Genomic DNA, 12,649 nt, shown 5'->3' on the forward strand with positions numbered 1-12,649 from the left:
CATACTTCTAGGAATTCTCGTGCATGTCTCTGTTTGTCTTGTCCGAGGATGGATGTGTTGTCCCAGTCGAAATGGTATCCTCCCTCATATGTATGTAAGGATACTAGTGCGAAAGACACATACACCAAACACCACCAACTTCATCAGCAAAGACAACATCGTCAAGCTAGTGGATCTATGCCTTACCACCCACTTCACTTTCAATAACAAAACCTGCAGACAAACCAACAAAACACCCATGGCATCTCCAATATCAGGGTTCTTAGTAGAGGCAGTAATGCAGAAGCTCTAACAAACAACTCTGCCAACCACTTTGCGTTTTTACGCGCATGACACCTTTGTTTTCACTAAGCAAAACAAATTAGAGGAAACCTTCAAGATCATCAATAATACCCTTACTGGCATAAAATTCACTAAAAAGGAGGAAAACAACAACAAACTGCCATTCCTAGATGTCATAGTAGAGCAAACAGCCAATGGGGAACTTCAAAACAGTGTCTACAGGAAAACAATACATGTACCAAATAATGAATTACAGAAGCAATCATCCTAACACCCACAAACAAAGCTGCATTAGAACATTATTTCAACGAGTTAACACACACTGCAGAACAGAGGACAGAGGAAAAACGCCTATACAACGTATTCAAAAAGAATGGGCACCCAATGAACATAGTCTGCCGATTTCTCAGCAACAAACCCAAACAAGCAGACAAAATGTGTCCAGAAACCCTAGCGGCATTCCCCTACATCAAAGACATCTCGGAAATGACTGCCACACTACTTGGATGCTGCCTGACCTGCTGCGCTTTTCCAGCAACACATTTTTCATCTCTGATCTCCAGCATCTGCAGTCCTCACTTTTTCCTGCCACACTACTCAGACCTCTTGGCATCATGGTAGCCCACAAATCCACCAACACACTAAAACCTGGTGTTGTGTGATTTTTTAACTTTGTACACTAAAACAGCAGCTAATGAACTTGAAAGACCCCATACAGACACCAAGCAAAATTAATGTCATTTACAAAATACCTTGCAAGATCTATAACAAACACTACATTGGACAAACAGGCAGAAAACTAGCCACCAGGATACATGAACATCAACTAGCTACCCACTCACTAGTATCCTTACATGCAGATGAGGAAGGACACCACTTTGGGACAATACACCCATCCTAGGACAAGCCAAACAGAGACATGCATGAGAATTCTTAGAAGCATGGCATTCCAACCAGAACGCTATCAACAAACACAATAGCTTGGACCCCATTTACTGCATTCTGAGGAAAAGAACAGGAAATGACATCACAAACCTAAGGAAACCTAAACACATAAATAGAAAGTGGGTCACTAACACTAGTGCTTCACCAGAGGTTCATTGACGATGTTTCCTAGAATGGTGACAAAACATCTGAAAGCAAACCTTCCAGCTCAGTGAGCAAATCTACGTCCAGAATCACAGCAATTTATATTAAAGAAGAATCGGGTGCAGATTGAAGAAAGCAGTGGGAGCAATAACTTATAGTAATTAAAGATAATTCTAGGTTTGAGTGTATTCCATTTATTTGAAGAATGTGATGTCTGGCATGTGAAATAGCAAGTATAAATAAGCTCCACTCTGAACTTTTTATTAAGTCGTGGAATGTCCATTTGCGGGCAGGAGAGTATTTAGTGCCCACCACATGCATCTGCTGCCCTTTTCCATCTAGTTGGGAAGTGATCGTGGGTTTAGAAGGAGCTATCTCAAGATTTTGGTGAATTTCTGTGGTGCGTCTTGTAGATAGTACACACTACCACTACTGAGTATCAGTGGTGGAGAGAATGGACATATGAGAGTTTAAATTAAAGCAAAAACCTGTAAATGCTGGAAATAAGAAAAAAACAATTCTGGAGAAACTCAGCAGGTCTGGCAGCGTTGTAGAGAGAAAGTTAACATTTCTAGTCTGACATGACCCTCCTTCAGAGCCGTCACATTGGACTCAAAACAAAGAGTCATACAGCACGGAGGCAGGTCCTTTGACCCAAACGGGTCCATGCTGACCAAAATGTCCATCCACGCAAACCTCATTTCCCGTATCCTTCTAATCCTTTCCTATCCATTAATTTGTCCAAATGCCTTTTAAGTATTGTTAATGTACTTGCCTGAACCACTTCTGCTGGCAGCTTATTCCATATGTATACCACATTAACTCTGCTGTTTGCAAACGTTCATAGATCTGAACATCTCCAGCATTTTCTATTTGTTTTACATTGCGAGCTTCACTGATTATGTCAAATTGGTTGTCGTGCAGCTATTAGTGTGACATGACTAGTATTTTCCACTGACATGGTGCTGCCTTTAGTACAAAAAATGCTCTGATCAAATCAAACAGCATATTCAGAAGGCACAGCACAGACTGTAAGCATATGCTTGCAAAACTCAAAACATCTACACCACATGTGATTCTGCGATTGGGAAGCATGTAATGAAGAACCGAGTGCACTAATGGTTTCCTTCACAACAAATTAACAGTTACTCAGTGTGGCTCATTTATCCTTGAACCTACACATGCTTGTATGCTAGAACACATTCTGTGCAAATAGAAGGAATGTGTTAAGTCCTGTGCCTTTTTTTAATTATCTGAGATCTTAGAGAGCCTGTTATTCCCCACTGTTTTCTCCATTGGCAGTGTTTCAGTAATCATAGTCAACATGCCAATCAGTCTATGTTTCTTTTTCTCTTATATAAGTAAATTGTTGTGATTGTTTGTAATTTGACATTTTCATCTATCTTGAAGAGTGTAAGATTAAAAACTTCAGCAACGTCTTTCTCTTCATCAGTATTTAATCCTTCAGTTTTGTTTTGTATTTGATATTTATATCTTTCATTTTAATGTTGTCATTAATTACAACCGAACTGGAGGGTATGATGTATGGGTGTGTTTTGCTGTTAGACTCTTACTGATTCTGGATTGATCTGAAGTTAGTTACCTGGGCTTAAGGTGGACAAGGAGTATTATCATGTATAGTTTGCATTTTCTCTCACTCTCACGTGTTTTAGGGATAGGGGGTGCCCTCACCCAGGAAATTGGGACTGCTGCCCCCAGAGGATAGATCCTGGGCAAGATATTAACTGTTACATTCTTTATTTTAGCTTGAACAATTCAATATGATTGAGAGCCCGAGCAGCACCAATAGCTTGTACAGCCAAATCTCAACTTTGAACTACTCACAAGCAGCAATGATGGGGCTGACGGGGAGCCATGGAAGTCTGCAGGACTCACAGCTCAGTTATACCAATCACGGAAATATCCCCAACATCATTCTGACTGGTGAGTAGTGCTCAATTCCACTGGAGCAAAGCTTTACTCATATTTTTTATTTCACCTGCTCATTAGGCAATCATGGAACAAGAATCACAGTTGGTGCAAGAACTTTGCAAATATGACACAGGCACAATGGGCCAAATTATTATCTGTGATTTGCTGTTCTGCTGGTCACATTCTGAGAATAACAGCAGAAAAATGGAATGGGACATTGAAGCCATCTGGGCTTGTTTGGAGTTAAGACACACTACTGAAGCAATAGAGAGAGAGCAGGATTCCCATGTTCCAATCATGCCATCTCACTATGTCGACCTCTGCCAACCTGTTACTGTCATTCCTGATTTCTGCTCTTCAGTATAACACCTACTCACTGGTGTAAAATATTGTTGCACCAGTACATGATACGGCACCCGTTTTTGATTGCATTATAATCTGCCTTTAATGGAGCAAAACATTTAAAGGAACATTGAGAAGGGCAGGGTTGGCGGTCCACTTTCTGAATACAGGATTTTTTTTAGTGGAGATGAGGGAATTTAAAAAAGCTGGGATTCATATATTCACAATATTAATTAATGAATCAAAACTTCCAAGGAATGATTATGTAAAAGAACAAGTGAATCAAGGCAGAAAATACTGGAAATACTAAGCACATCTGGCAACCTCTGTGGAACAAAGAAGCAAGTTAATGTTTTATTTTGACACCTCGTTAAAACCGAAAAGAGTTTGAGGAGATAAGCTTTTAAATAAGTACAAAAACTAGAAAAGGGTGGTGCAGGAGAATAAAAGAGAAGACGTATAATTGGTGGAAAGCAGAAATAATTAAATGACAAAAGGAATGATGGTATAAGGCAGAGGACAGTGATAACGGGTAGGCAGTGTCTGGAGGGGATATTAAAAGGCAAAGTAGAATCATAACCAATAGTTGCCAAAGGCAAAAGTAATGGTAAAAGTTAAGATTGGAAATTGTAACATCAAGGTACAATATAGAAAGCTGTTAAGCACCCATTTAGAAGTTGAATTGTTCTTCTCACTTCGGTTGAGCTTCTCTGGATCACTTTCGGAGACTGAGTAGTTAATTGAGTCATAGAATCCCTACAGTGTAGAAGCAGGCCATTCGCTCTAAGTGTACTCCGAAGAGCATCCCACTCAGACCAAATTTTCCCCCCATCCCTGTAACCCTGCATTTTCCATGGCTAATTCACCGAGTCTGCAAATCCCTGGCCAATATAGGCAATTTAAATGGACAGTCCACCTAACCTGCACATCTTTGGATGCTGAGGGGAAACCGGAGCAGCAAGAGGAAACCTAAACACATGAGAATGTGCAGATTCCACACAGTCGCCTGAGGATGGAATTGAACCTGGGTCCCTGTTGCTGTGAGGCAGGTGTTCTAACCACTGAGCCACTGCGCTACCCTGCCCATTAATTAATTAATGTGTGCACTTTGTTACAGGGAGTAACTGTACCTTGATGAACTGAGGGCGCAGCTGGAAAGTATGACATCCTGACTGTTACTGAGACACACCTTAAAGAAGGGCAGGCACAGCAGCTAAATATAACTGGTTTATAGGGTTTTCAAATGGGGTCTTTTTTTTTTGAGAAAGGTGTGGAGAGTTCATAATGCCAGTTAATGACAATTGATGAGGTGACCATCTGTCTGCTTGAGCAATCATGGTAGGACCATTCTCCCACTCTTTCCATATAACTCTTAAGTTATTTCTGTTTAAACAATCCAATGCTCTCTTGGATTTCTCAATTTAACTTGCCTTTATCAAACTTACAAGGCGGTGCATTCTAGACCAGTAAGACCATAAGACAGAGGAGTGGAAGCAAGGCCATTCAGCGCATCGGGTCCTCTCTGCCATTTATGACACGAAGATTGGTGGAGTAGCAGAAAGCATAGGGGACTGTCAAAGAATACAGGAGAATATAGATAGACTGGAGAGTTGGGCGGGGAAGTGGCAGATGGAGTTCAGGTAAATGTGAAGTGATGCATTTTGGGAAGTCTAATTCCAGAGCGAATTGTACAGTAAACGGAAGAGCTTTGGGAAACGTTGATAAGCACAGAGATCTGGGAGTTCAGGTCCATTGTGGACTGAACGTGGCTGCACAGGTGGATAGAGTGGTCAAGAAGGCATATGGCATACTTGTCTTCATCGGATAGGTATTGAGTATAAGATGCTTAGGAATTGGGTGACAGGTTCAGACAGTGGATTTGGATCAGCTCAGGCTTGGAGGGCCGAAGGGCCTGTTCCTGGGCTATAAATTTTCTTTGTTCTTATTTAATCATGGCTGATGGGCGTTTCAATTCCACTAAATCGCATGCTCCCCATAGCCCTTAATTCCTTGCAAGATCAAGAATTTATCAATCTCTGTCTTGAAGACATCCAACATCTTGGCCTCTACTGCGCTCTGTGACAATGAATTCCACAGGCCCACCACTGTCTGGCTGAAGAAATGTCTCCTCATTTCCGTTCTAAATTGACCCCTTCTAATTTTAAGGCTATGCCCACAGGTCCTAGTCTCCCTGTCTAATGGAAACAATTTCCCCGTGTCCACCCTTTCTAAGCCATGCATTATCTTATAAATTTCTATTAGCTCTCCCCTCAACCTTCTAAACTCTGAAGAATACAGTCCCAGTATCTTCAGCTCTTCATCATACATAAGGCCTACCATTCCAGGGATCATGCGTGTGAATCTCCGCTGGACACGCTCCAGTGCCAGTATGTCCTTCTGAGGTGTGGGACCTAAAATTCTAAATGGGGCCTAACTAGAGCTTTATAAAGTCTCAAAAGCACATCACTGCTTTTATATTTCAACCTTCTTGAGATAAATTACAACATTGCATTTGCTTTCTTAATCATGGACTCAACCTGCCAATTAACCTTTACAGAATCCTAGACTAGCACTCCCAGATCCCTTTGTACTTTAGCTTTATGAATTTTCTCACAGTTTAAAAAAATAGTCCTTGCCTGTATTCTTTTTTCCAAAGTGCAAGATCTCGCACTTGCTCAGGTTGAATGTCATCAGCCATTTCCTGGACCTCTCTCCTAAACTGTCTAAATCTTTCTGCAGCCTCCCCACCACCTCAATACTACCTGCCTGTCTGCCTAACTTCGTATCATCGGCAAACTTCGCCAAAATGCCCCCAGTCCCTTCATCCAGATCATTAATATATAAAGTGAACAGCTGCGGCTCCAACCCTGAACCCTGCGGGACCCCTGCCATTCTGAAAAATAATCTTTTATCCCAACTCTGTGCCTTCTGTCAGACAGCCAATCCTTAATCCATGCCAGTAGGTCACCTCAAACACCATGGGCCCTCGCCTTACTCAGCAGCCTCCCGTGAGGCGCCTTATCAAAGGCCTTTTGGAAGTCTAGTAACATCCACTGGGTTTCCTTGGGTCTAACCTACTTGTTACCTCTTCAAAGAATTCTAACAGGTTTTTTAGACACGACCTCCCCTTACTAAATCCATGCTAACTTGTTCTAATTTAGAAATCTCATCCTTAACGATGGATTCTAGAATCGTAACTACAACGGAGGTTAGGCTAATTGACCTATAATTTTCCATCTTTTGTCTTGATCCTATCTTGAACAAGAGGGTTACAACTTTGATTTTCTAATCATCTCTGACTTGCCCTGACTCAAGTGATTTTTGAAAGATCACAGTCAGTGCCTCTGTTATTTCCTCAGCCACCTCCCTCAGAGGTGGGCCAGGATATTCATCAATTTCTTTGACCTTTTAGCTTTTCTAGCACTTTCTCTTTTGTAATGACTACCATACTCAACTCTGCCCCTTGACTCTCCTTAATTGTTGGGAGATTACTCATGTCTTCCACTGTGAAGACTGAGACAAAGTACTTGTTTAAGTTCTATAGCTATTTCCTTATCTCCCATCACTAGCCTTCCAGCATCCATTTGGAGCAGCCCAATTTCTACTTTTGCCTCTCATTTGTTTCCTATGTATTGAAAGAAACTTTTGCTATCATTTCTAATATTACTGGCTAACTTGCATTCATATTTGATCCTTCCTTATTTCTCTCTTTGTTATCTTCTGTTTGTTTTTGTAGTCTTCCCAATCTTCTGATTTCTCAGTGCTCTTGGCCACTTTAATAGGCTGTATCTTTTTCTTTGATACATTTCCTGACTTCCTTTGTCAGCCATGGCTGTCTAACTCCTCCCTGGATAATCTTTCTTTACTTTGGGATGAAGTTCTATACTGTATCCTCAATTACACCCAGAAATTCCTGCCATTGTTGCTCTACTGTCTTCCTCACTACGCTCTGCTTCCAGTCAATTTTCATCAGTTCCTCTCTCACGCCCCTGTAATTACCTTTATTTAACTGTAACACCAATACATCCGATTTTGCCTTCTCTCATTCAAACTGCAGACTGAACTCTTATCATATTATGATCGCTACCTCCTAAGTGTTCCCTTACTTTAAGATCTTTTATAAAGTCTGACTCTGAATAACCTGCTCCCTTGTGGGCCCCTTCACAAGCTGTTCCAAAAAGCCATCCTGTAAGCATTCCATGAATTCCCTTTCTTTAGATCCACTGGCAGCATTATTCCCCCAGTCCACCTGCATATTGACGTCCCCCATGATCACCGTGACCTTGCCTTTCTGACACGCCCTATCTATTTGCTGGTACGTCTTTCCTGGACCCGACCCACTGGTTACATGAAAAACTTTTCTTTGACATTGCATTTATTACCTTTTAAAACCACATTAAACCTGAGCCCCCTCCTCCTCAATTCTTCTACAAGTGCAAACAGTTTCAAGTAGATAAACAGCTGAGACAGGAAAAATACACTCAGTCATCGATGAGGTCATGTTGGTTGAACTGAGGGTGGGAAAAGGAGCAGTCACACTGGTGGGAGAATACTACAGACTGTTAACAGATAGGGGGATGGATGAGCGAATATATGGGCAAATTGCTGGGACTTCTAAACAGTAGGAAACTAATTATAGGAGAGTTCAATTATTCAAACATTAACTGAGATAAAATTAGTGCAACAGTTAAAGAATAAATACAACAAGTGAAAAGCTACTTGTGGATCAAGTTAATATATAGAAACTAGAAAAGGTATCTCAGGATATCTGTGGCAGTAATCATAACTTGTTTAGATTTGGCACTGTAATGCAAAAGTAGCCCAAGAATAAAAGAAGTACTTCAGAGAGGGACTGATTTTTACTAAAGTGTGATTTACCTTAATGACAATTGCTGCCAGAAGGTGAATTTATATTAGAATATTGAGGTTTTTTACGAGATGGAGAGGCTACTGTGTAAGCACTATATTTTTTATATTTTTTATTTTTTTTATTGTGAAGTGAACAGGAAATGGACTTTTGCAACAAAGGACTGAGAGAAGCATCATAGTACTTTTAAAAAGCAAAACCCATTTTGGATTGTATTTATACAATTGCTTTGCAAGTAATGGGGGAAAACCCAAGAAGAGTCAGCACAGTATCGGAATGTGTACACAAATTGAGATTTGGTTGACAGCGGGTTGCTGATTGATTGGTTTATGGAATTGTAATTTGTTATGGATACCACAAGGCATCAGTCTCATGATTCTCAATGTGGTTCCTGAGTAGCTGAGCAGTCAGTGGGTGTGAACAGTACAGTGAGAAGCCTTAAGACCACTGAAAGGGGAGGTAGTGTACTGTCTCTTGCATGCTCCACATCGCACCACCACAGGCCCCCCAATTCCAAAGCTTTAAACAAACAACTCACGAGTCATAAACTGTTGGTTTTACCAAATAAGTCAAAGACGTTATAATTTGTGAACCACCCTAATGTTCTAATGCACAGAGGGTAAGATTAATCAAAAGAAGCTTATGATATTCAAAGTTTGTGTGAAGATTTGTAGCTTGGGTGTTCGTTGTTGTGGTTCTGTTCACCGAGCTGGGAATTTGTGTTGCAGATGTTTCGTCCCCTGTCTAGGTGACATCCTCAGTGCTTGGGAGCCTCCTGTTAAGCGCTTCTGTGATGTTTTCTCCGGCATTTATAGTGGTTTGTCTCTGCCGCTTCCGGTTGTCAGTTCCAGCTGTCCGTTGCAGTGGTCGGTATATTGGGTCCAGGTCGATGTGCTTATTGATTGAATCAGTGGATGAGTGCCATGCCTCTAGGAATTCCCTGGCTGTTCTCTGTTTGGCTTGTTCTATAATAGTAGTGTTGTCCCAGTCAAACTTATGTTGCTTGTCATATGCGTGTGTGGCGTGTAAGGATAGCTGGTCATGTCGTTTCGTGGCTAGTTGGTGTTCATGGATACGGATCGTTAGTTGTAGAACATAGAACATAGAAAAATACAGCACAGAACAGGCTCTTTGGCCCTTGATGTTGCGCCGATCCAAGCCCACCTAACCTACACTAGCCCACTATCCTCCATATGCCTATCCAATGCCCGTTTAAATGCCCAAAAAGAGGGAGAGTCCACCACTGCTACTGGCAGGGCATTCCATGAACTCACGACTCGCTGAGTAAAGAATCTACCCCTAACATCTGTCCTATACCTACCACCCCTTAATTTAAAGCTATGTCCCCTCGTAATAGCTGACTCCACACATGGAAAAAGGTTCTCATGGTCAACCCTATCTAAACCCCAAATCATCTTGTACACTTCTATCAAGTCACCCCTAAACCTTCTTTTCTCCAATGAAAACAGCCCCAAGTGGAGAAAGTGAGGTCTGCAGATGCTGGAGATCAAAGTTGAAACTTTATTGCTGGAACAGCACAGCAGGTCAGGCAGCATCCAGGGAACAGGAGATTCGACGTTTCGGGCACAGGCCCTTCTTCAGGCCTGTGCCCGAAACGTCGAATCTCCTGTTCCCTGGATGCTGCCTGACCTGCTGTGCTGTTCCAGCAATAAAGTTTCAAAACAGCCCCAAGTGCCTCAGCCTTTCCTCATACGACCTTCCTACCATACCAGGCAACATCCTGGTAAACTTCCTCTGCATCCGTTCCAGTGCCTCCACATCCTTCCTATAGTATGGCGACCAAAACTGCACACATTACTCCAAATGCGGCCGCACCAGAGTCTTATACAACTGCAACATGACCTCAGGGCTCCGGAACTCAATTCCTCTACCAATAAAAACCAGTACGCCATATGCCTTCTTCACCGCACTATTTACCTGGGTGGCAACTTTCAGAGATCTGTGTACATGGACACCAAGATCCCTCTGCTCATCCACACTACCAAGTATCTGACCATTAGCCCAGTACCTCGTCTTTTTGTTACTCTTACCAAAGTGAATCACCTCATACTTACCTACATTGAACTCCATTTGCCACCTTTCTGCCCAGTTCTGCAACTTATCTATATCCCGCTGTAACCTGACACATCCTTCCTCACTGTCAACAACTCCACCAACTTTCGTATCATCCGCAAACTTGCTCACTCAACCTTCTAGCCCCTCCTCCAGGTCATTTATAAAAATGACAAACAGCAATGGTCCCAAAACAGATCCTTGCGGAACACCGCTAGTAACTGCACTCCAAGATGAACCTTTACCATCAACTACTACCCTCTGTCTTCTTCCAGCCAGCCAATTCCTAATCCAAACCTCCAACTCACCCTCAATGCAGTAGCCTACCATGGGGAACCTTATCAAACGCCTTACTAAAATCCATATACATCACATCTACTGCTTTACCCTCGTCTACCTCCTTAGTCACCTTCTCAAAGAATTCAATAAGGTTTGTGAGGCACGACCTGCCCTTCACAAAACCATGCTGACTATCCTTGATCACATTATTCCTATCCAGATGTTCATAAATCCTATCCCTTACAATTCTCTCTAAGATTTTGCCCACAACAGAAGTGAAACTCACCGGCCTATAGTTACTAGGGTTATCCCTACTCCCCTTCTTGAACAAGGGAACCACATTTGCTATCTTCCAGTCTACTGGTACTATTCCTGTAGACAACGAGGACATAAAAATCAAGGCCAATGGCTCTGCAATCTCCTCCCTTGCTTCCCAGAGAATCCTAGGATAAATGCCGTCAGGCCCAGGGGACTTATCTATTTTCACCCTTTCCAGAATTTCTAACACCTCTTCCCTACATACCTCAAAGCCGTCCATTCTAATTAATTGTGACTCAATATTCACATCGGCAACAATGTCCTGTTCCTGAGTGAATACTGACGAAAAGTATTCATTCAGTGTCTCCCCAATCTCTTCAGCCTCCACACGCAACTTCCCACTACTATCCTTGACTAGACCTATTCCTACCCTAGTCATTCTTTTATTCCTGACATATCTATAGAAAGCCTTTGGATTTTCCCTAATCCTACCAACTGAGGACTTTTCATGTCCCCTCCTTGCTGCTCTTAGCTCTCTCTTCAGATCCTTCCTGGCTACCTTATAACTCTGAATCGCCCCAATTGAACCTTCACGCCTCATCTTTACATAGGCCGCCCTCTTCCATTTAACAAGGGATTCCAATTCCTTATTAAACCACGGGTCCCTCACACGACCCTTTCCTCCCTGCCTGACAGGTACATACTTATCAAGGACACTCAATAGTTGCTCCTTGAACAAGCTCCACATATCAATTGTGCCCATGCCTTGAAGCCTACTTTTCCAAGCCACGCATCCTAGGTCGTGCCTCACCGCATCATAATTTCCCTGCCCCCAGCTATAATTCTTGCTCTGCTGTGCACACTTATCCCTCTCCATCACTAGAGTAAAAGTCACCGAATTGTGGTCACTGTCCCCAAAGTGCTTACTTACCCTCCTTTGAGATTGATGCCATGTTCCTAACCTCCCTACACTCCAGGTCCTGCACCCTAAAGCTACAGTCTAGGTTCCCATGCCCCTGCAGAGTTAGTTTAAACCCCCCCCCCCCCCAAGAGCACTAGCAAACCTCCCCCCAAGGATACCGGTGCCCCTCAGGTTCAGGTGTAGACCATCCTGTTTATAGAGGTCTCACCTTCCCCAGAAAGAACCCCAGTTATCCAGATACCAGAATCCCTCCCTCCTGCACCATCCCTGTAGCCACGCATTTAACTGTTCTCTCTCCCTATTCCTCGACTCTCTATCACGTGGCACCGGCAACAAACCAGAGACACCAGTTCTAACTCTGAGCTTCCAACCTTGCTCCCTGAAACCCTGCCTAACATCCTCAGCCCTCCTCCTACCTATGTCGTTGGTGCCAATGTGGACCACGACTTCGGGCTGCTCCCCCTCCCCCTTAAGGACCCGGAAAACACGATCAGAGACATCACGTACCCTTGCACCTGGGAGGCAACATATCAAACGCGAGTCTCTCTTGCCCCCACAGAACCGCCTATCTGTGCCCCGAACTATCGAGTCCCCAATAACTATTG

The 12,649-nt window shown here is 42.8% G+C and overlaps 1 protein-coding gene across 4 annotated transcripts in view; it reads left to right on the top strand.

Annotated features, from left to right (window-relative positions):
- LOC122565518 (CREB-regulated transcription coactivator 1-like) overlaps window positions 1-12,649 on the top strand; it is a 158,355-nt gene that overhangs the window by 112,580 nt on the left and 33,126 nt on the right. For all 4 annotated transcript variants that reach the window (XM_043721564.2, XM_043721565.2, XM_087975865.1 and 1 more), the window contains one exon: window positions 3,138-3,315. In XM_043721564.2, coding sequence (XP_043577499.1) covers window positions 3,138-3,315 — 178 coding nt within the window. The remainder of the gene's footprint in view (window positions 1-3,137; window positions 3,316-12,649) is intronic.

The sequence above is a fragment of the Chiloscyllium plagiosum genome, unplaced genomic scaffold (genome assembly GCF_037043375.1).
Source record: "Chiloscyllium plagiosum isolate Xiang-an unplaced genomic scaffold, Cpla_swu_hap1 HiC_scaffold_28, whole genome shotgun sequence".
In the NCBI taxonomy this organism is placed as follows: Eukaryota; Metazoa; Chordata; class Chondrichthyes; order Orectolobiformes; family Hemiscylliidae; genus Chiloscyllium; species Chiloscyllium plagiosum.